Raw genomic sequence first — 24,639 nt, forward strand, 5'->3', positions numbered from 1 at the left:
AGAAGCACCTGCTGGAATGTATTTGTGTTCCCTGCACAGCCCTGCACAGGGTGACTCCCTACACACAGGCCTCTCCCAGGTGCTAACAGGCGCGCTCCAGTAGTGCCCAGGGCAGAGCTCTGAGCCACCTTTGCTGCCACAAAAAGACTCCCTGGCTCCGGGCAACCAACGACAGGCTCTAGAGGCCGTCTGGTGCGATGCCTCATGGCACAAGAAACCCCCTGTCTGTTCCAGCTGCAGAGACGTGCAAAGGGAGCCAAGTTTAAAGACAGACTCAGGCAGCCTGGTCTGACCCAGGGCAAGAGGGCACCTAGGCCTTGTGGGAACTGCGCTGAACAGAGTCTAGGAAGCCAAGGCCAGGGAGCACTAGCTAGTGACCTCTCCAGGGATGGGGTCCGCCTAAGCCTGGTATGAGAGGCCAGTGCACCCTGGCCTTCCTCCCGCTTCCTGCAGGTGGTTTCGGTGCTTCGTTTCGCGGTGGCCGCTCAGATGTTCACTTGCTTGGCGGTGGGGGGAGCATGTGCGCGCCGTGAGCCAGCCAGAGGCAGGCACCGCACAGACTGGAGAGAGAGGTTGCCAGAGCAAGTCTAGGGCTGAACTCCTGCTGGGGAAACTTAGCGCACGGAGGGGTGGGGGCAGCCCATGCTGCCCCCCCTGCGGCACCTGGCCCGAAGCTATGCCAGCCCCCCAGAGGCCTCTGGGCAGGGGCTAGATGGGATCCTTGCTTCTGAGACTCCCCGGGTGAAACACTAGGGAGGATGCCCAGCTGTGTCCTGCTGCCTGCCTGAGAGCCGCGGGGAGCAGCGGAGGCCGGGGCTGCCGGGATGGGGAGCAGGGTTTGACTGGAACGAGCCGCCTGCGGGACCATTTTGCCCCGTGGTTTGGCGGGGGGACCCGAGCCGTGTGTGTGGAGGGGCGCAGGGCGGTCAGAGAGGTTGTCATCTCCCCCGCCGCCAGCCCGGAGCCGCTCGCCAGCCACAGCCTTTGCCGGAGAGGGGCAGGAGGACTCGCGGGCCGGCGGGTGCGGGGGGAGCCCTCTCTCTGGTCCCACGCTCCGGCCCCTGCAGGGCGCCTCGGATGAGAGCCGGGGGTCCAGCGGGGGATCCGGGCCGCTCCCACCATGCCGTTCCACCCAGTGACCGCGGCGCTCATGTACCGGGGCATCTACACCGTCCCCAACATCCTCGCGGAGCAGCACCCCGTCGAGATCCCCGAGGACGAGCTGGAGGGTGAGTGACCGCGGGGCGGCGGGGCGGCGGGGAGCCCGGTACGGCGATCTGCAGAGGGGCTGCGGGGGCTGCAGCTCGGGGCTCCCTCCCTTTGCGGGGTTACTTCGCCCGGCAGCCGCACAGGGTGGGGGAGGGGAGCACCTGTTTCCTGGGAGCGAGTCGCGGCCGGAGTTTGGCAGCGGTCAGTGGCTGGGGCCGGGACGTGTCCGCTGCGATCTCAGAGCCAGCCCTGCGGAGCGCGGCCGGGGCTCCGGGGCATTGATGGCTGCTGGGGGGTCCCACTCGGGGCCGGCGTGGATGGGCCGTGGGGCGAGCCAAGCGAGCTGCCCAGCAGGCGGGGGAGGAGGGACGTGCCCGCGGCGGAGGAGGAGCAGGGGGGCAGACAAGTGTGCCAGGAATTAGCGCCCCAGCGCCAGAGGGCTGGCGGGGGGGGGGGGGCAGCCCCGGTGCGGAGGAAAGGGGAGCAACGGGCGGGGGCCAAGCGCTAGAGCAGAGGGGACCTCCCATCATGGGCGGGGGGAGGACTGCTCAGGGGCCGGGGAATCACCCCCCGCCCCAGGGCTGCTCTGCGGTTCCAACTTGATCCCCCCACCCAGCCGCCTCCCTGCTGGGCGCGCTGCGCGGGCCCGGAGAGGCCGGGAGCCGCTGTCCCCGTGCCAGTGCGGAAGCGGGACGAGCCGCGGCACGCGGCGGGCAGGGGAGCCCTGCAGCCCCGGGCGCCGGCTGCCAGCCACCGCCATTGGCATTCCGCTCGATCCGTGCGGGCTCACGCCAGCCAAGCAGCCCCGCCACGCTCCCCATGCGCCCGGCTGCGGGCAGTGCGGGGCAAGCGCTGTCAAGGCAGGAGGCACAAACCGGTAGGGGCGGGGGAGCCGGGCGCTCGGTGTGGGGCGCCGCATGCAACAAGCGATCGATCCGCTGCTACAATGGCACCGTGACAGGGCACGGTCGGTCCGCGCTGTCCCAGCGCGGCCTGGGTCACACTCCCAGGGCCTGGGCAATTGTTGCTGTTCCAGTAGGGTGACTAAATGTCCCGATTTTATAGGGACAGTCCCGATTTTGGGTCTTTTTCTTATATAGGCTCCTATTACCCCCCTCCCCCGTCCTGATTTTTCACATTTGCTGTCTGGTCACCCTATTTCCCAGCACAGCATGGGTCACACTCACAGGGCACGGCCGATCCTCACTGTCCCAGTACGGCGTGGGTCACACTCACAGGGCACGGCCGATCCTCACTGTCCCAGTACGGCGTGGATCACACTCACAGGGCACAAACAATCATTGTGGTTGCAGCGTGGCATGGGTCTCACTCACAGGGCACAGGCAATCATTGTGGTTGCAGCACCACGTAGGTCACACTCACAGGGCCTGGGCAATTGTCATTGCTCCAGCGTGGTGTGGGTCACGCTCATAGGTCATTAGCCATTGTTGCAGGCCTAGCACAGTATATCACAATTGTACAGCAGGGGTGATTGGCGCTGTCTTAGCACATTGTGTCACAATCTTAGGACAGGGGTATGTCTTGCCTTTTTTTTTCCAATCCCACTATGTCATAAGCAGCTTTTACCTTTCTCTCACCCTCTGACCAGGGCAGGTGCAACCCATTAGGCGACCTAGTCAGTCGCCTAGGGCACTACAATTTGGGGGGCAGCGACCGCGGCGGTATTTCGGCGGCGGGTCCTTCCGCTGCCTAGGGCGGCAGAAAAGCCGGTGGCACTCCTGCCTCTGACCCCCGTGGCTTGTTTTTGTAGAACACCGTCACAGTATAATTATAAATGGCTGTTGCTTTCTCACAACTCGTGCTTTTATATCACAACAACAAGGAGTCTGGTGGCACCTTAAAGACTCAGGGTACATCTACACTACAGGGGGGAGTCGATTTAAGATACGCAAATTCAGCTACGTGAATAGCGTAGCTGAATTCGACGTATTGCAGCCGACTTACCCTGTTGTGAGGACGGCGGCAAAATCGACCTCCGCGGCTTCCTGTCGACGGCGCTTACTCCCACCTCCGCTGGTGGAGTAAGAGCGTCGATTCGGGGATCGATTGTCGCGTCTTGACGGGACACGATAAATCGATCCCCGAGAGGTCGATGTCTACCCGCCAATTCAGGCAGGTAGTATAGACCTAGCTTAACAGATTGATTTGGGCATAAGCGTTCATGGGTAAAAACCCCACTTCTTGAGGTGAAGAAAGCTTATGCCCAAATAAATCTGTTAGCCTTTAAGGTGCCACCAGACTCCTTGTTGTTATTGTGGATACAGACTAACACGGCTACCCCCTGATAGAAATACATTGTGATATAAAGTATCAGAATAAGATATGAGTAACTGTTGCTTATGTGTTGCTTTTCTATAACACCACAAGCACAATGAGCTGTGTTTGTGTAACATTGTCACACTAGTACACTGACAAGCTGTTGTTATAATCACAACATAAGCTGAGTGACTGTTACTTTTCTATCGTATGACATGAACAGCTCCTGCTCTTCTATCCTGTCAGGATAGGATGAGAGTGGTTTTTGCTTTTCTTTAACTAGTATAATATGACAGGACCGCCTGGGGCTGTCCTAGCACAATGTAATGTGAGCAACTCTTGCTTTCCCATCACAATGCAACATGACTGTTGCTTTCCTTTCACAACATGTCAGGATACAACGTGAGCGAATCTTGCTTTCCTGTCCCGAGAACAGCTGGGTCGCAGTGGCTGTGTTTTCTGTTGCTCTCCCACTGTTAATTCCAACAGGGATTCTCTTCCTCCGATTTCCAGAGCAGACACAGGAGGGAGCAAGCACCGAGCGTAGGGGCCCTATAAAGCTTTCTCCATCCCATTCCTACTCACACACCCCCAGCTGGCACCTCCTTCACCACCTCTGCCAAGGGCTAGTTTGCAGGCAAACCACCCTCCCCCCTGCTGCTTGAACCCAACCTGCCCAGAAATGCCTGGCAGGAAGTGGTGCTTCTGCCCCTGTAAACCCTGCTATGCCCACACAGCTGATATTGAAACGTCCCCTTTGGATGTCTTATGTGCAATGAGTTGGCGGGATCTCAGTTTAATGCCTGGTGAACAGGTGTGCACCAGGCAGAAACATTCCCAGCTCCTTGCAGACAGATTGAGCAGAGGGGCCAAGTACCAATAGGATCACAGAGACTGAGGTACCCCAGAAGTGGGCAGGGTAGACTTGAGGCACAGGGGTGAGGTTGGGTGCAGAGAAGATGGCCCTGCTATTCTCTGTCCTGTGGCTGGAGAGCCCCCCCCCCTTCCCCCAGGTACTCTCCCCGGTGCTAAATCCTAGGGCTGGTCAGAACGATCTTTTCACGGACATATGGCCACAGCATTCCCCAGGCATCCTGGTCTCAAGGTAGATTTGGATAGGAAGCTATCTGTAGCCCAGAGATGCTCTGCTCACCTCTGTTCAGAGAGAGGAAGAGAGCAGGCAGAATGGACAGCCAGTGCTTTTCAAGCACAGAAGAGATGTTTCAACACAAACCCGCTTCGCGAAAACATTGGTTAGGTTTTAGTTTCATTCCCATGTGGAACAGGCACATCTCAAAACCACAAGTGTTGTCACAGAACAAATTGCCATGCGCTGGCCAGGTCTGCAACCTGCATTGAGGATGGCCACACTGCAGCCACTGCAGCATGGGCTGGCACATCCCAGCTAGCTCTCTAAAAACCAGCAGTGTAGCCAGGATGGCACAGGCAGCAGCACAGCCGAGCTGCCCAGTACAATCCCACCTGCGACCCTAGGTACATACTTGGGCACCTCACCCATGCCAGCGCCTGCCACACCGTGGCTACGCTGTTATTTTTAGCAAGCTAACTCGGGGATGCCTGCACATGCAGCATAGGCAGACCCTAAAGGCGAAACCATCCCAACCAATAGCAAGGTTCCTCCGGGCTGTTTGATTTCACTCAGGGAAGCAATGGGGCAGGTGACACCCATGAAGCTTGTTCCCTGCTCTGTCCCTACCAGGCTGCTGGCAAGCTTGGCATTGGAGGATTCCTGAGCGGCTGGATCACCATAGGCATGTCAGGAGCTGGAGTGCCAGGAACTTCAGAGCCCTCTCTCTCTCTTCCCTCATGAATATGATCCTTCCCTCCACCTTCTAAAGTCTCCCCCTGCTCTTTTGTGGATATGGTACAACTTGCCCATTCCCTCCCTGAATCATGGGACTTGAGGAACATAGAACTGCTTGGCACAGACCATTGGGACCCTCTAGAGCAATGTCCCATCTCTCCGCTGTACTGGACCAGACCGATGGTCCATGCAGTCCAACCGGCTGATGGCTCCATCCGTATGGTGTCGAGTCTCCAGGGCTGTTCAATGCCTGATGCGAAGCCCCCATAACCCATCTCGTTATGCTGTGCTGATGTGCATTCTTTGCTGCGCCCCCAGCCTGGCCTCACCTGCACAGAAGTAGATGGCGAATACTAGATGTGGAGTTTAGGGGTTCGTGATCTTTGCAGAAAATGGTGAGGTTCCCTGGTGCTTGGGAAGCCTGGGTCTTTCTGTGTCACCTTAACCTGGGTTCATGTTCTAGTGCGATTTGGGTTTTGTAGAAACCTGTGTTTCACTCTGAAGAGAGCCTGCACTCTACGTTAGCGTGGGAGCCATATGCTATCCAGGCTGCTTCTCCTGTTCCTCCTTGCCGCTCCTAAGCTCACACTCTGCCTTTGATTCTTGCTTCCTGCTCACCCCCATTTCTTTCTCTCCGCTCCATCTCTGCTCCTTTCACTTCCAATCTCCCTCTTTAAATGGAGCAGGAGCCCAACAACCCAGGAATACAGCAGCTGAACCACTGGGGTCAAATGCCTCCATGCTAGAAGCCTGCTGAAGCCAGTGGGCTTCTATGAGGAAGAGTTTGGTGCATGGTCTCAAAATTAGACTGCAAGGAAGGACAATCCCATAGTTAAGGCTCCCAGCTGGGACTCAGGAGATCTGGACTCAATTCTCATCTCTGCCACTGACCCCCTGCATGACCTTGGATAAGTCACTTAGCCTCCTTGGACCTTGGGATGCTCCCTGTCTCTTCTCTATTTGGACTGTAACTTCTCCAGGGCAGGGAATGGATCTAACTGCACAGTGCCAAGCACAATGGGGCCTGGATCATGGCTAATGTCTCTAGCTGCTACTGTAATTTGGAGGAGTTAACAGCATTCACAGTGTCTCTGCATAGATTAATGCCTAACCCTGAGGCAGTCTCCCATCCTGCCCCAGGTCAGTCACATTTTTGTGAAACACATACATTTCCTTTTCACTGTCCCCAGGGGAGGGGGTGGCCAGATGCTCTCAGCCAGCCATGTCACCGCCATCCCTCGTTATCTGGCCCTCTGTCCTGTCTCTTCCCCCTCTCTGCCTTTCCCCCCTAAACAGCCTTGTCTCCTCAGACATATCCCCCACCCACCCCCATCCCAGACACCTCTGAACATTTCCACTGCAGCGTCTTCTCTGCTCATCCTTCTGGAGTGGAGGGACCAGGCTGAATGCAGCAGCCAAGGTGAGGCTGAACCATTGCTTCAGAGCAGCTGTCCTGTCTAAGTCCTCCCATATGCAATAGAATCTCACTTCCTGGTCCCATGCCCTCTACCCCTCCTGCATGCAGTCCCTGATTGACCCTCTCCCTTCAGGTATGACCTATGCCTCACATTCCCTGCTCTACCCCTCTTTCAGTACAGCCTCCCTTCCCCACCTGTGCCCCTCTCTGGAGCCCTGCACTGGGCAGAGAGCTTTCAAACCAGCCCATCCAGGCAGGAACGTGGCTTCACAGATCCAAAAGTCACCTACCTTAGAGCCCTTCCTTTGCTGTCCCCAATCTTTCTTTATGGCCGAATTCCATGACTACCCCAGTGCTGCCCCACCTCGCACAGCCCAATGCGCTTTACGGGCAAGCTTTCTGACTAGCCATCAGCTCCTAGTCCTTGTCATGGGGGTTGTCTCTCTAAAGCCCCTGGTTGGCTTCGCAAACCTAATCCCCCATTTCCATATCCTGGCGGAATCATAAGCCAGGCCTCCCCTGTGAGGGCAGCAAGTGTTATCCCTGTGTTACAGATGTGGAAACTGAGGCACAGGATATGCAGTGACTTGCTCAAGGTCACCCAGCAGGCCATTGACAGAACCAGGAATGGAACCGCTGGTGCTTTGGGCATCTAGCTCCACCCAGCCCCGTGCTCAACCTACTAGACAGCGCTGCCCCTCACATCACCTTTCCTTCTTTTAAATCAGCAATGAAAGGAGCCACCCCGGCCAGCTCGCACCAGGGCACTGATTAAATTCCTCCTCCTAAAGGGGTCCCAGATCAGAGTATTTATCTTAGCAGAGATTGTAAGACTGGAATCATTTCCTTTAGACAGGAGAGGAATAAGGGGGACCAGAGTCTATGTAATAGTGACTGGCTGAAGAAGAACAGGAGTACTTGTGGCACCTTAGAGACTAACATTTATTTGAGCATAAGCTTTCGTGGGCTACAGCCCACTTCTTCGGATGCAGTAGCCCATGAAAGCTTATGCTCTAATAAATTTGTTACTCTAAGGTGGCACAAGTACTCCTGTTCTTTTTGCGGATACAGACTAACATGGCTGCTACTCTGAAACCTGGCTAGAGAAGGGAGATTTGGTGCGTTTGTTCTTTCTGTTTCCTAACACAAGAACAAGGGGACAAACAATGAGATGGGGGTGGGGGTCAAAACCAAGCAATTTTCACACAATGCATATTCAGATTGTGGAACTCACTGCCACTGGAAACAGTCAAGGCCAAGAATTTATAGCATGAGTCAAAAAGGGATTGGGCATGTATATGGACAGTGAGAATATGCAAAGTTATCCTAACTAATTATAACAATTGTGGAAGAAAGATAAAACCTGGTGCTTCAGGGCTTAAGCTGATCTGTGACTATTACAGACCAGGGTCAAATCTAATATGGGGTCAGATTATCCCATACCCGCTACTACTGGGTTCTTACACCTTCTGCTGAAACACATTGTGCTGGCCACTGATGGAGAGAGAAAACAGAACTAGGTAGACCTGCCTATGTTCCTAAGTGAACTAAATGCCAGGGTATTGGAAGGCGTAGGCATTTATCAGACAACAGCTTGGTGGTGGCTGCTGGGGTGCCCTGAGCTGGAGGAGTGGGGAACATTACCAACTCCCTGGTATTCCTCTGCCTGGACATGCTCGCATCTGCACGGCAATCTCTCAGTGTTTGTGTAGGACACCCCTTTCTTTGGGGGGACTTGCTCCTTAGCTCAGGGGTGGCAGGACATCCTCAGGCTCTGCAAGGAGAGAAGGTGCCAGCGCAGAAGACAATGGGCTGCTCAGGGCAGTGTTCTCACAGCAATCAGGACATTCCGGCCACTGAGAGGCCCCTTGGCACAACACATCAGCTCCTTGGAACCATGCTATGAAGGACAACGTTTGTGTTTAAATCAGACTCACCACATGGCTCCTGAGTTAGCAGGGATTCCAAGGGTGGGCAAGCTACAGCCCATGGGCCGGATCTGGCCCACCAGCCATTTTAATCTGGCCCTTGAGCTCCCATTGGGGAGCGGGGTCTGGGACTTGCCACACTCCAGCCAAGGAGCAGGGTCAGGGGCCACTCCATGTTGCTCCCAAAAGCAGCAGCATGGCCCCGCTCCACCTCCTATGCATAGGGGCAGCCAGGGGCCTCCGCTCTGCAACCCAAGCACAGCCTCTGCAGCTCCCATTGGTTGCAGCCTGCCCTGCCGCAGCCCTGATCCCCCTCCTGCCCTCCAAACCCCTTGGTCCTAGCCTAGAGCACCTTCCTGCACCCCAAACCCCTGATCCCAGTCCCACCACAGAGCCCACACCCCCAGTCAGAGCCCTCATCTCCCCTGCACACCACTCCCCAGACCAGAGCCCCCTCCCATACCCTGAACTCATCATTTCTGGCCTCACCCCAGAGCTTGCACCCCCAACCACAGCCCTCAGCCCTTCCCACATCCAAACCCCAATTTTGGGAGCATTTGTGGGCTGCCATACAATTTCTATTCCCAGATGTGGCCCTCAGGCCAAAAAGTTTGCCCACCCCTGGATTAAACACTCTCCCTGGCTAGGGAATCTTGTCCTGAGAGTTCCAGGTCCAAATCCCAGCACGGGGCACTTCTGACAATGACCCCCTGAAGGGGTCACCTGAGGGACCTGAACCTAGGACCTCTCAATCAAAAGTATGAACCTCTACTGCTAGAGCTAAAGGTGCAGGCCCAGTGACTTGGTGGCAGTAGAAGACACCAATAACACTATGTGTCCAGCCACTAGCAGGGGAACAAAGATCTGTACTGTGGTGATTTCCCTTTGCCAGATGTTTTCCAACTCCGCTGGAGGGTAACCAAGTAGAATTTCTATTCTAGTCTAGTTCTTATACAGCCCTCACCACCATAGCACACGGGGAAGAAGCAGATAATCCAGGTTCATGGACACTCCCGCCTGCCTGGTCTCGCTGTTTGACTTTGTGTTTTGTAGCAGCCATTTGTTGATATAAATACATCAGCAGGATCAATTCAATTAGGCCTCAGCTCCTTGGCATCCGCAAACTGTTGCATATGGATGAGTTAGGAGCAGGCATAGAGGCAGAGGGGCCAGGACACACAGTACAAATCAGTGACAGAGACGGTGCCTTCTCTTATGTCGTAGTGCCAGGCACACCAGCAGCACAAAGAAAATGATCAATCATTTTAATGAAGCTCAGATCATTACACTTGGCATCTTCAAGTTACTTACAGACATCAGCTAATTAATCCTCATAACCCCCAGGGAGGTGGGGGAAGTATTAGTGCCATATTTCAGATGGGGGAATTGAGGCACACAGGGGTCAAAGCCAACATTTCAAACCTAAAGGTAGGTCCCACTTCTGAAGGTTCAGGCTACCAATGTGGACGGTGTCTCTCTCTTTCTCTCCCCTCTCCCCCCAGCAATTGCTGGGCCCAGCCCTGGGAATTGCTAAGGAGAGAGCAGGAGAAACACCTGCACACAGCTGAGGCAGTGTGACTAGGGGACAGTAGCCCCTGGGGCTGTATTCACTCACTGACATTGCTAGCACCCACAGAGGCTAATGGGAACTGCTGTCCCAGAGCAGGGCCTCCAGCGTTCTTCGTGATTCGTTATTAACAACAAGCATTTCAGTGGTGACACTGCTAGACTCAGCGCTGCACAGGCCCCTTGGCAACTCACCGCCTAGGGCCCGGATTCAGGTCCCCTTGCTGTCTCCATGGAGCCCCTCCCCCCATGAGGAGACCCACTGAGCTCAATGGGGTGCTTAGGAAGTCAGGTACCATCCAGCCGGAGGGAGGGTGAAAGCTGAGCCTAATGGAGCCCAGAGCAGAGGTGGAGAGCAAGAGGGTGGGGCTAGTGCTGGCTGCCTGGCCGCTGTTGACGGAGCTAGGATGTGGCATGCGCCGGCGTGGGTTAGAGTTCCAATCCTCACCCTGCCATCGATGCCCTGAGTTAGCTAAGTCCAGGCTTATCTTTAAAAACCTGCCCTTTGGAGCAGTGCACAGCACAGTGACTGCATGTAACCTTGGGGAAAATGACCTCTATCATCAAATTGTCCAAAGCAACCCCTTGGTTTTTGGTGCCAACTTGGGACACCACCTGCTTTTTAGCTCCACCCCACCAGGACTCCCATTGGCTCCCACTGTTATTTCCATTCTTCCCAGGAAAGAGCTTGCTACCTGTAGGCAGCCTCCTTTGCACACACTCCAGTGGCAGACCAACAAGTCTGCCTGCCTCAATTTCCCCATGAAAGGAACAATCTCTCATTGTCCATTACAAAGTCCCTTCTCCGTGCATAATCTGTTCAGGTACACCAGGGCAGTAGTTCCCCAAACCTTTGTAGCAAAGCCATTCTTGACACACCCACCATAAACATACAACGGTACAACTACTTTTCCATTGTCTCTGCAGGGGCACTACCTCCAGACCCCCACGTCAACAGCAGCATTGTGTTCCCATTCCTGATGCAGGGCCCCCCACTATCCAAACCCCCACCCTGAGAGCAACCAGTCTCCACAGCCCCCAGTCAGGTGTCCCCAGGAGAGCTCCCCAGTGTCCCACTCCCCAGGCAGGGAGTCCTACCCCTGCTCAGGGCACATCCCTCCCAAACCCACTCTCTTGCTGCTGAGCTCTGCTTCCCCTGATGGCGCTGGAGCTGCCCCTTGTGCCACAGCCCCAGCCTGCTGCTCATCAGGTCCCCAGGTTTGGGCAGCACTCCCCAGCTGCTCCGCTGCAGTTCAGCTGTCTCTAGCAAGTCTCCTGTAGTGCTCTCCCAAACAACTCTCGCCAGTTCTTTCCTGCTACCGCCTGTCCCCAGCACCTCTTCAACATCTCCTCCTTCTGTAGCCAAGCCCAGGTGTTCTCTTTTAAACCTAACTGGGGAGTCAGCTGACCAGTCACAGGTGCATTGGCCTCTTCCCTCTTAAAGGGCTAGTGACACTCCCGTCTCCTGCTTAGGAACTAAGGCCACTGGCCATTGTGATCTTACCGTCCCCATCTGGCTGTGTAGCTGAGGGGACTGCGACTGCTAACACACCTGGGCTGGTGGTGCCAGATGCCAGTTGTGACAGAAGTGGAGCCGAGATGTAATAATCTGCAATCGTTTTATGAACACTGTGTGTGACCAGGTCAGCAAAGGGAATCTATTTTATAGTGGGTTATAAAGCTTTCCTGTGTGAGTCTGATCCACCTTCTACCAGGACTGTGGGGAGAACAGATGGTCCTTGTGGTCCCTTCTAACCCTATGATTCTAACAACCAGGGAAGTAACTCAGTGGCTTGCCAGCTAAGAACATTTAGGTGCACATTAGGAAGACGATGGGGTCCAGGTGCTAGCTTGAAAGATCCTGCATCTTGTCTCCAACACGTGGTTTTGCAGTGCTGGGACCTATCAGATCAAAGGGCTGCACACAATTAAAAGAGCATTTTGGTTCCTAGAAGTGGGGGGGGGGGGGGCTGCGGCACTCCAGAAGTTGCTAGCTAGGCAGGCTGGTACAAAGAGAGAGAGACGCCATAGGGAACAGCAGGCAGTGCCTTGAGGCTGGTTTGTGTTTAAGGTCTGTTCTCTCTAGAGTGCTCTTGTTCTAGATAAATGATCCTTTGCTTTAAAGGGGCCTTTTGGTCACTAATTACCACTGTCCCTGTCCCAGAAGAAACAGAATTGCAGATGCTGCGGGGCCGGAGCCGCTCGGCCGGGGCCAGGCTGGAGCCGCTCGACTGGAGCCGGACTGGGCTGCGCCTCCCTGGAGCCCTCCTCGCGCCCCCCACCCCCACCCCAGCTTACCTGCCGCTGCTTGTTTCCAGGCTTCCCGCATGAACATCTGATTCGTGGGAAGCAGGGGAGGGGGAGGAGAAGGGGGGGTGGAGCGTTCAGGGGAGGAGGGGGAGGTGAGCTCAGGCTGGGGGCGGGGCGGACAGCTGCCGGAGCTTGGGAACCAGCTCCAGCTCACCACTGGGCGCGAGGTCCGATTCAGGGGAATCGGGGGAATCAGCCTAAAGCCGGCCCTGCTCATCACTAGCTCTTGTGGGAGGAGAATCAGATTTTACTGCCATCTGTATCCCACCCTGGAGCAGAGGGCCCAATCACTCTGACCTGCTTCTCCCATCCGTTCCGTCAGAGACATGCCAATGGTGAGAGCTTAGCTGTTCCCACCTCCCTCGCCCCCCTGGAGGTTCAAGAAAGAGGATGTGGAACAACCCGCGAAGGGAAGGGGGGGCCAGGAATGGCTGCAGAGGTGGGTTAAGGGGAACCAGAGGCATTGAAGGGGTCAGGTGTGAACCTCAGGTGATGAATGGCTTTTCCCTCACTCATAAACACTCACTTCAGACAGATCCTGTTCCTGGCCCATGCCTTTCATTGTACATCCACACTGCGATAAGAACCCCAGGGCACCACGGCCCGGAGCCGGGCTCAGCTGACAGGCTCAGGGGGCTCTGGCTGCGGGTCAAAAAATAGCAGTGCAGATGTTCGGGCTCTGGAACCCTCTCCCCTCGTGGAGTCCCTGAGCCCAAACATCTACACGGCAATTTTATAACCCCACTGCCAGAGCCCGAGTCAGCTGAGCCAGGCCAGCCGTGGTCCTGTCACAGATCTTTTATTGCAGTGTAGATGGACTCTAACAATCCCCCGCTAATCACCCAAGCAGCGGCTGCTTGCACAAGTTTCTCTCTCATGCACTCCCATGAACAGTCTCTTTCACTAATTCACTTTTCTCTCTTATCCGCATGTCCCTGTCTTGTGCCTCTCTCTCTCCTACCTCTTGCTTCATGGCAGATTGGCCTCTTCACATTTGTTCACTCTTCTCGCTGTCTCTCCCTTTCTTTTAATTTCCCTCTCTCTTTCCGCTCCTACTGCTTGATCCAGCAGTGATGTCATAATGTGGCTTTGTGAGATCACTGTTTCCAGGACAACACATTGTGATGTCACAGAGAAAGGAAACCCCACTTCAGGATGCAGCAGTCTCTTGTCCTTTGGTCCTAAGCAAATATTGATGATTCCACCTTTCCCTTCCAGTATTGAACCCATCCCCTTCTTCACCTAAACCTCCCTGTTTACTCCCTGCTCAGCCTGGAGCAAAGAGCCTCCCAATTCCCAGAAAACTATTAAACAATGCTCCATACAAATGTCCTGAAAATTACTGTAGTGACCACTGAGCTCCACAGGGTCAGCTCCCACCTCTCCATCTAGGAGGCTCCCAATCTGCCTCCTGCTCTAGAAAAAAAAATCCTTTGTAGAAACAGACATTTGATAACAGAGGCCTCTTCAGTCTAGCACTCAAAAGATCCAATGGTTGGGCACTGAAGCTAGACAAAATTCAGCCTTGAAATAAGCACCATTTTTGACAGTGAGGGTAATAAACCATTGGAACAATTCACCCAAAGATGTGGCAGATTCTCCATCACTGGCAATTTTTAAATCCAGATGGGCTGTTTTTCTGAGATCTGCTCTTCTTCAACCCGGAATTCACTCAGGGAAGTCCTAGGGCCTGTTAGGTAAGACTAGATTATTACCTTGTCACATCTGAACCTCTGTCAGCACTAAATCATTAGCACAATGTTCTATCTCCGGTGCCCCCCTGCCAACCAAACGGGAATGCTATGGGCTGCAGGCACAATGTCCTATCACCATGCTATCTTTTCTGCTGGAGGTCGTACAGTCTAGTGCATAGAGCCCTAAACTAGGAATCAAGAGCCCAGGATTCTATTCTTTCCTCTACCACATGAACTCGGGCAAGTCCTAGCACCTCTCCTTTCCCTCCCACACTTTGTCTGTCTTGTATATGGAGACTACAAGCTCTTCGGGCAGGGATTGTCTCTTACCAGGGGTATGTGCAGCACCCGGCACAGCGTGGCCCTGATCCTACATGTGGCCCCTAAGGGCTGCTGTAATATCAGTAGCAATGATTATCTACTGAACTACATGATTCCGCTCCCCAAAATGGAAAAGCCCCATCTCCTGTCAAATCAAGATCCCCCAAACATCCCACAGCTCCTCAGCTTCAAACTGCCCTTAAATATATTTTGAATGACCTTAATCCTTCCAATTTCCTCATTCTGTCTGCCAGCGCAGCAGGCATCTAAAATCCCCCAGGGAAAGCAATTGTCGAGCTGTCTGGGGGGGGCTTTTCCCCAGTTGCCATGTACCCTAAGGGAGACCCGAGAATATCCCCATATCAAAGGCACGGCACCCTTCCTGGCCAAACACCAGATACCAGGCCACCAAAATACTGCCTCAGACACAGGAGCTGCCATCGAAGAGAGCGGAGCAGGCTCCTGGCCCCAACACTGGCTGTTACCAGCTGCTTCCGAGGAAGGTAGTTATGCCATCGCCTGCCCCTCAAGGAAGGCCCCTCCTGACCCGTTAGTTAGAAGCTGGTTTATGCCCTGAAGCACACAGCTGTATAACGACTGTCCGTCCCCGTGGACTAAAAAGGGGGGCCGCTGAGCCCATAAAGCAGCCGGCCTCGAATAGGGGATTCCAAACCGTGATCCAGGCAGCTCTTACTGCTGGTCTATGGAGAACTGGCTGCTCACATGGTGCTCATGTAACCTACGGGTGGGTGTATTACAGGTCGCCCCCTGTGCTGATCTGCAGAGGTTATGAGTGTCTCAGTCAGCAGCTGCGGAGATGTGGCTCTTTCGTTCAATCTGTAGCAGCTCATGTGTTTAGCTCTAGAGCAGAGGTGGGCAAACTACAGCCCGCCGGACCATCCTGCCCGACCCCTGAGCTCCTGGCCGGGGAGGCTAGACCCCGACCCCTCCCCTGCTTTCCCCCCTCCCCCAAAGCCTCAGCACGCCACGCTGCCAGTGCTCTGGCCCGCCGCTTCTGCCGGGCAGTGCGGTGGCATGGCTGGCTCTGACATGGTAAAGGGGCAGGGAGCGGGGCATCCCGGGGGTCAGTCAGGGGACAGGGAGCAGGGGGCAGTTGGATGGGGTGGAGGTTCTGGGGGGGGGGCGGTTAGGGGACGGGGAATGGGTGCGGGGGTTGGATAGGCATGGGAGTCCCAGGGGGCCTGACAGGGACGGGGGTGTGGATAGGGGTCAGAGCAGTCAGGAAGCAGTGGGGGGTTGAATAGGGGGTGGGGTCCCAGGGGGTGGTTAGGGGCAGGGGGTCCCGGGAGGGTGCGGTCAGGGGACAAGGAGCAGGGGGGGTTGGATGGGTTGGGAGTTCTGAGGGGGGCAGTCAGGGGGTGGGATGTGGGACGGGGTGGCTAGGGGGCGGGGGTCAGGCTGTTTGGGGAGGCACAGACTTCCGTACCCAGCGCTCCATACAGTTTTGCAACCCCTATGAGGCCCTCGGGCCAAAAAGTTTGCCCCCCCCGGTCTAGAGAGTCCTAGTCCAATCCCAGGTACGTCAGCCAAGATGGCAGCTGTCATGCTGGCTTCTCTTCCTTGTCTCCAGCTGCTGAATTGCATTGAAAGAAGCAGGGTATGTTAAACCCGTACGTAATGCTGCCTTGCTAGGTACGCAATGCGTAGAGTTGCCATGGAGAAGTTATGCGGTTGGGAATGGCAGAGGATGTGATCCATGCAGAGACTAATGGATCTACCCTCTAGCACAGTTCCCAAGCTACTTTTCCCACTCTAAGTACTTTCTTCTCTGTGGCCCAGTGCCCCAGATACCACAGGAACAAGGCTCATGAACTCTCATCATCCCTCATCAGTCTCCAGACCAGCCACTGGTTCCAGCAGATCCACCATCCTTTGCCAAGTAACTTCCCCATCAGAAGCTGGGTGACTGACCAGCTGGTTGGACATCAGAACAGTCTGAGAACTCCCTGGAGGAGCAGGTCTCTTCTAGGCAAACCAGCCAAAGGCTGCAGCCACCTTGCCAGAAAAAGGAAGAAAGATCTCTTCTCTCTCAACAGTCTTTAGGAAGAGTAAGCAAAGCGGTTGTAATACTAGAGCAGGAATTGGGCTGTAACAAACCTACATGAAAAGGCACTCCAGTGCAGATTCACCTTTTATGCACACATCCAAGTTACTCGCTTCATACACGCTGTCACCACACACAGTGGGGAAAGCACTTTTCATTTCCGAGCAGTCTGGAGGTGCTCTGCTCCACTTTCGAGAGGTAGGAGTTCAAGCGTTGTGTGTTCTTAATTCAATCACAGACAGTTACATCATTTTTTCAGGTGTCTTGCATTATTAAAGGTATTCCCTCAGCACCAGATTTAAGCAGGCAAGTTCCTGGCTGAGCTGTACATCAAGGTAGAACTGAATTATAAGGCCATTCCTCCCCCACCTTACATGTTATTAATCACAGACTTTGGTCATGTCCATTATGATACTGCTATTTGCCAACAGCAAACAGTGTCTAGCACGCTCCCAGGCCAGATGTTCATGAGCAAGACCTGGGCAGCTCAGATATAAATCAAGTAAACTATTTCCCCATCTCTCTCCTGTCTTCTCTCCTTTACAGACAGCAAGCTGAGCCCACAGGCCTCCTTAAACCCCAGGGGAATCTAACATTAGGCAATAGCTTCCAAATCAATCTGAGAATGTTGCACTGCATTGTCACCCCACTGCAGGGGCAGAGTTAAGGTTGTTGAGGTTATTTGAGTGTGATTCTGTGTTGTTATGGCAGAGCAACCTTAACTCTGAATTAAAGTTGCCAACTTTCCAATTTCTGAAAACTGGACACCCCTGCTCTGCCCCCTCCCCTGAGGCCCCACCCCCTGCTCCATCCCCCAAGATCCCACCCTCCGCTCACTCCTCTCTGTCCCCCACACCCTGCGCCCAGCTTGGGGACCACCATACTCTCCCCACCCCACCAGTTAGATGCAGGGAGGGAGGCTCTCTCCATAAGCTACTCACTCAAGTCACACAAGAAGTCTGTGGAGCAGCTGGGAATAGAACCTAGGAGTCCCAGCTTCCAGCCCTCACTCCCATCCCAGAGCCAGGGCCCAGGGATAAAACCCAGTAGTCCTGGCTTCCAGCTCCCCCGCCCCACTCTAAGCACAAAACACCATTCTCCTCTCTAAGCCAGGAATGGAGCTCAGGAGCCCTGAGTCCCAGCCCCCCTGCTCTAACCCACTGGCTCCCACTCCCCTCCCAGAGCCAGGGAGAGAACCCAGGAGTTCTGACTCCCAGCTCCCCCACACCAGCTGCTCCAGGCCCCCAGGACTGAGATAAGGGACAGTCCCAAACATGCCCAGGCATCCCCTGCTCATCTGGGTCCGTGGAACTGGGAGGAGGGAGCTGCTTGCTTCCACCTGGGGAACTTGCCCCATTGTTTGTAGCCACCCCCCTGGCAGCTGCAACCCACTCTCCCTGGCTGGCTCCAGAAAACTTATACAGAAATATTGATTCTGGGGTCTCCCCGCTTCTCCCAAGGGGTTTAATGAGCCTCTGTTCCTGGTTCCTCCGCATCCCACGGTGAGGGGCTCTTGAGGCCCCGGTTCCTGGGCTACCTCAGCTGCGGCTCAGGCGGACTGGCTGTAAAGGCCCCGAGCCTGCCAATTTCTGCCACCTGGAGTGAGCAGGTGCCGAGTTCTCAGGGACGGCCAATCTCCTACCTCGGTGGTGATCACGTCGTGTATGGAGCCAGGATTGGCAGCCCAGCCCAGCCCTTTAGGGGAAGCGGCCCCACACAACGCGCCAAGCCTGGGCCCCTCTGCAGCCAGTTCCAGGCAAATGGAGTGGGACCAGGGTCTGCTTTCCAAACAGCCCCTCTCCCAACATCTGTGCCCCACAGGTAGCGGGCTGCCCCCTTCCCTCCTGCAGCCTTGCTGGCATGCTCAGAGCTTGCTCTCTTCTCGCCAGCCAGGAGCTCAGGGGCCAGGCAGGATGGATGTGCTGACCGGACACTGCCAGGTCCCCTTTTCGACTGGACTTTCTGGTCAAAAACCAGACACTGGCAATTCAGAGTCTGAATTTTAACGCTAACGCCCTTGAAAGATGATATGTACACAGAACTCTGCCATGTGCTTGCATCTTACTGCCATCTGCGCACCTTGGAAGAGTAATACTACACTGCAGCCAGAGACAGCTCCTCATCGTAGACGATTCACAGACTAAGACATTAGTTGCACTGGAGGAGGGTATCAACACAATGAGGAAGGAAAGGGAATCTCTACTACCCACCCCTCCTGTCACCCCTCCCGCCACAGACTCTCCCATGTGGTTGGTGTCTTTACAATGTGAAAGTGTGGCAAGCTGGGCCAGCCTGCCCTGTGCACTTGAGGGGGAGCCGCTCAGAAGCTCAGGCTGATTAGCTCTTTTCAAGTACAGCTCTCCCAGTCTGACAGCGGGACACAGCACCAAGCCGTTGGCTCTTACGGAGGTCAGGCCAGATATCACAAGCACATTCCCCCAGAGGCGGGCAGGGAGCAAAGACAGAGAAAGAAGGGATGGAGAAAGGAGAGGGAAAGACAGAGGGGAATGGTGGGAGTGTTAGGAAGAGAGGAGGGTGGAGAGAGGAATGGTGGGCTATAAAGAAGACAGAGTGGAGGGAGAAATGGAGGGACAGGAAAGGGGGAGTAGGGAAATGGGGAAATGACTGACAAGGGAATGGAGGGAAAGAGAAAGCAGGAGATGGAACATGAGAGACATGGGAAGGGAGAGAGAGGAAGGAATGAGGGATGCAAACAGGAGAAAATGCGGGAAATCAGTCTGATAAAGGATGAGTTGGGGTACAGAGATTACAGAGTCAGAGTGAATGGATGTAGCTTGTTTAAAAAGAAGGACTGTGTGTGACAGACACACACACCCGTGGGAGAAAGAAAGAGTGTGAAAGAGAGCCCCCATAGTGGGGCGTATACGTATGTTTGTGAGATCCCTACTGTAGTGTACACAGGCACCAACTTTCTTCTTTCCAGGTGGGTGCTCCACGCCGCTCTGTCACAAGGCCCCGCCCCCACACCACCCCTTCCCCCAAGATCCCACCCTTACTCTGCCCCCACTCCACCCCCTTCCCTGAGGCCCTGCCCCACCTCTTCCAACCCTGCCCCTTTCCATGCTCCTCCCATCCACCATCAAGCAGCTGATCCGCAGTGGCTGGTGGGTGCTGAGGGCCCACGATTTTTTTCCCATGCTCCAGCACCCACAGCGTTGGCACCTATGGCAGTGTGTACCTGTGCACGTGACTGAAAGATCCCCATATACAGAATATGAGGACTTGCTGTCACCCCATTATCTCAGGCACAATAACTCCACAGTGACAAGTTCATCATGTTTTAAGCTTATCTGACATAAAAACAGTAAAGAACTTGCTGTTTGATGTCAACATGGAGGTGTCTGTCTACTTGCCTTGCATACATGAGATAGGCACGTTTCTGTTCTTTGTATTGTTGGCATTATCCCCATGAGCAGCGCGCGGGGCCCCGCTCTCCCCACCCTTCCCCCACGGGCCTGGGATCTGGTATGTCAAGCTGGATTCTTTGGATATTGCAGATTGGGTTACCATCTGGCTGCTTTTTGACTGGCCTGGCAAATACATAAAAAAACTAGCCAGTTGCTAGAAAAATAATTTAATCTCAGTCTGCCGGGTTTTTTTACATGGGGCTAAAGATTTGCATTGTTCTCCCAATACGCTGGGATAGCTCATGGTAAAAGTTTCTTTTTTCAGCTAAAGATGCTGCAGTGTTCCCACTTCTGCAGTTTAAGCAGTAACAGATCACACCTGTTGAAAATACAGCAGTTGTCTGCAAGCGCACGGCGCAGGTGTGTGTAAGAGGGGTTGGGTCATACGGAGTGAGGAGCCGTGCAATGGTATCTGGCTTAGCTATCTGTGTTCTCTCGCTAGATCCTGTAAGTAGCTGTTAAAGGCGGGGTTGCGAAGTTGCCTTGTGGTTGGGGTTGCGGTGGGCTTGCCTTGGCGGGGGATGGGTTCTGGGGGTTTTGCATTTAACAGGTGGTAACCCTAATTGCAGAGTGAGGGCTGGTGTTACTTGAGCCCTTATTGGAAACAACTGGGAGGTGCTCCCCCAACCTAGCGGGAGGGCCGGTATTGGCGAACCGGGAAGTGGGCGGGCTCACCCGCCTACTACTAAAGGCCCCTCCCCCAGCCTAGCGGACCCAGGAACCAACTAAATCCTTGGGACAACTAATGAAAAAACAGGGAGTGGAGTGACGGTCAAAGGTTCAAAATCAGGGTGCCGGATGGGGACACCGAGCAGAGAACCCCGGACAGCGCCCACTGCTCCTCAGAGGTGTCGAGGGAGCCAGCGGATGCTGCCCAGTGGAACTCTGCCCGGAGACGTGAGACCAGGGAGGTAAGGAAATAGGCCCCACAGTTGCAGAGTACCCCCTCGTCCAACATCCTCTCCCTGGTATTGTAGATGGTAAGTTTGGCCAAAGCCAGGAGGAGGTTGACGAGGAGGTCTCACGACTTGGTGGGGCCACGGACAGGGTGTGCGTAAATGAACAGGTGTGGGGAAAAGTGCAGCCAGAACCCCAACAAGAGGTTCTGGAGGAGCCGGAACAGGGGCTGCGACCTGGCGCACTCGAGGTAGGCGTGCGCCAGGGTCTCCCTCATGCTGCAGAATGGCCAGGCCTTGGGAATAGGGGTGAACCGCGCCAGGTACATGCCCATGCTCACGGCTCCGTGAAGGAACCGCCACCAATGCCCCGGCAGGCCGTGGGACTAAGGTAGAATAAAGCCTGGCCCACCAGGGCTACTTGAGCCTGATCCTCCTCCCGTTGAACTAATGGGACTTTTCCCATTGGCCTGGGCGGGATCAGGATCACAAGCACAGAGTCTGCGTGTAGCAAAAGCCTTTTAATAAAGGAGGGAAACAATGCAGCATTATGTTGGGGAAACACCACAAACAGGATTCATAACACAAACCATGAGCAAAAGACCCACCCCCAAGTAAGTTTGGCAGTGTCCCTTTCCCCTCTGGGTCTTAAGTCCAGCAACCCAAAAGTCACCCAACCCACAGCTGCTGTCCTTGGTCAGTGGAGCCCCAGAGTTCAGAAGTTCATCTGCAGAGTTCACCTCCCAGCCTGGGTGGAAGCGGAAGGAGGTATGGAGGCACCTTACACTCTCTGCTGCTCCAGCCCTTGATGGCTGATCGCACACCTCTTGGTGGGGTTCTGCTAGCCGCATCCCTCCACCAGCTGCCTAGCTGGCCGTGCCTTTCTGCTAGCCATTCTGCTCTCCATCAGCCATCCTGCTAGCTACTCACCAATGTGACTTTAGGCTACCCCCACTTAACGCAGCTCTCAGTGATTTCAGCTGTTAGTAGGGGAGCCTCACTGCTAGTGCACCTGGATAGCCTTCTTGCATCAGAACCACTAGCCTAAAGTAGTCTAATACTTAGACTAAAGTATTGGTGATTTCAATGCTGCAGCAGCATATAACAAGACTCTTAATTAAGTCAAACTTAGTTCTGTTATTACACAGTAGACAAAGCAAGACATTTAGGACCCTACAACAGAACCCACATAATCTAATATAAATTCCTATCTGTCCCTTCCTGGGCTTTGGAGCCCATGTCCCCTGCCTAGTGAGTGTTGCTTAGTTGAGGGTGAGTCCCCCAGTCAGAAAATGCCAAGTACAGTTCTACTGTCCTTGATTCACCTAACCAGGATAACAACACTTTATTACTCCTGACCCAATAACAAAGAGACTGGGGATCCCACAGCAGCCAAAGTGACCATTTGGGCAAGCAGTCCGATCATGCTAGGCAGGGTGGGTGTGCCCATGCAAACGAAATCAGCCCCTGTAGTCCTTTTCCACAGCTCACCACCAGATGTCAGGAGAGAGCTCATTCTGACTCTGCTTACACCTGTACTTCCCTCTCTCTGCTAATGAGACAGCTGTGGAGGCCTACAGTCCAGCTAGCAGTGGGGGGTCCTGGGGCAGCCCCAGTCAGGGGGGGATGGGAAGAGTCGGATCTATGAAATGGTGACCCTAGGCAGCACTCAGGTCTAGTGTTGGAAGACAGGGAGGGGCTGAGGAAGGGAGACGGGGACTGATCACCTCAGGGTTTTTTGCTCAGAGACACAGGTGGTTCACACAGTGAAGGAGGAGCTGGTGGGCACCCAGGACCAGCAGCGTGAGTGCCCTCAGAGCAGTGCCCACCCATGCCATCTGTGTGTGCAGAGAACAACTCTCCAGATACTCTTTGCATAGTTGCCAGTTTATGTGATGTGCCTGGCACACCCGCGTCTCGGCCCAGCTCACCTGCAGGGCCTAGTTCACTCCTGGGTGAGCTCCCCTGTGATCCATGGTGAGGCTGGCCCTATTGGCCATTTCCCCCTCATGAATCCCCTTGGGCTGCCAAACACTCCCTGCCTTCCTCCTCCCTTGTCTGGCTGCAGGGCCCCCTTTTCCCCCTCCCTGCATGCCCCATCTGCCACCTGTGAGTGAGCTTTGTACACTCAGGCCAGCAGGAGTCCTTTGATATTAGCCCCAGCCCCACAGGTAGATGGGGCCCATGGAGAGAGGTCTTCATCCCTCACCTTCAAAGGCCAGAGCCAATCTGCGCTAAAGGCTGGCTCATGGGCTGTCTGCCTGTGATGCTGCACAGCGGGGATGGAGGGTCTGCCAGGCTATCAGAGATAGGAAAGATGTCAGAGCATGGGTGCAAGTGGGCACAGGGGCATGGGAAAGGCTGGGGGTGATGCAGAGCAGCTGCTCCCCGCTGGGATAGGGTTGCCAGGTGCCCGGTATTCGACTGGAACGCCCAGTCGAAAAAGGATCCTGGCGGCTCCAGTCAGCATTGCTGACCGGGCCGTTAAAAGTCTGGTCAGCAGCGCAGCAGGGCTAAGGCAGGCTCCCTGCCTGTGTTAGCTCCACGTGGCTCCCAGAAGCAGCGGCATGTCCCCCCTCCGGCTCCTAGGTGTAGGGGCAGCCAGGGGGCTCCATGCTCTGCCCCCGCACCAAGCACCAGTTCCATAGCTCCCATTGGCCAGGAACCACGGCCAATGGGAGCTGTGGGGGTGGCGTCTGTGGGGGTGGCAGCGCGTGGATCCATGTAGGAGCCGGAGTGAGGACATACTGCTGCTTCCGGGAGCTGCCTGAGGTAAGCGCCGCCTGGAGCCTGCACCCCTGAATGCCCCCGTGCACCCCAACCTCCTGCCCCAGCCTTGATCCCCCTCCCGCCCTCTGAACCCCTCAGTCCCAGCCCAGAGCACCCTCCTGCACCCCAAAACCCTCATCCCTAGCCCCCAGCCTGCACCCTCGGCCGGAGCCCTCACCCCCCTCCTGCACCCCACCACCCTGCCCCAGCCCAGAGCCCCTTCCATACTCCAAACCCCTCAGCCCTAGCCTGGAACCCCCTCCTGTACTCTGAACCCCTCATCCCCAGCCTCACCCTAGAGCCTGCACCCCCAGCTGGAGCCCTCACCCCCCCCCCAACCCACTGAGCCAGCCCTGTGAAAATGAGTGAGTGAGTGAGGGTGAGGAGAGTGAGCAACAGAGGGAGGGGGGATGGAGTGGGTGGGGGCCCAGAGAAGGGGTGAGGTCTCAGAGGAGGGGTGGGGCAGGGGTGGAGCAAGGGTGTTTGGTTTTGTGCAAGTAGAAAGTTGGCAACCCTATGTGGGGGTGCAAAGCTGTTCCCTACTGTTGTGGTTCCTGGGCTTACAATTGTTTTCAAAGAGAGACCTGATGGCGAAAAAGATCAGGCCCAGGTGCTGAAGGCAGGGACCCTCCAGGGCAGAACGAGGACACTCCATGGCCAGCAGCCCAGGGAAAGTAGGGAGGGGAAGGTGCGAGCCATTGCTCAGGGTCCCCTCCATATCTGGCCTGGTGTTTCTATCTCCCCTGTCCCATCTGTCCTTCTAGTAAACACAGGCCCAAGCCCAGCCAGACTCCAGCCCAGGGATAAATGGACACAGAAACCCTGCTCTCCTCCCAGACTATGGGTGCACAGACACACCGGAGCAGCCAGCTCAGAAACTGGACACGGAGTCACACCGGGCTGAGCCCCCCAGGCACTGGCAGGACTCCAACCG

General features: G+C 55.3%; 1 protein-coding gene across 1 annotated transcript in view; it reads left to right on the plus strand.

The window, feature by feature from the left end:
- The first annotated feature begins 563 nt into the window (after positions 1–563).
- The window catches only part of CABP7 (calcium binding protein 7), an 81,786-nt gene continuing 57,710 nt past the window's right edge, over positions 564–24,639 (plus strand). Inside the window, exon 1 of the mRNA XM_034791630.1 lies at positions 564–1,229. Coding sequence (XP_034647521.1) covers positions 1,121–1,229 — 109 coding nt within the window. The 5' untranslated portion in view covers positions 564–1,120. The remainder of the gene's footprint in view (positions 1,230–24,639) is intronic.

Source organism: Trachemys scripta, chromosome 15 (assembly GCF_013100865.1).
Source record: "Trachemys scripta elegans isolate TJP31775 chromosome 15, CAS_Tse_1.0, whole genome shotgun sequence".
Lineage (NCBI taxonomy): Eukaryota > Metazoa > Chordata > Testudines > Emydidae > Trachemys > Trachemys scripta.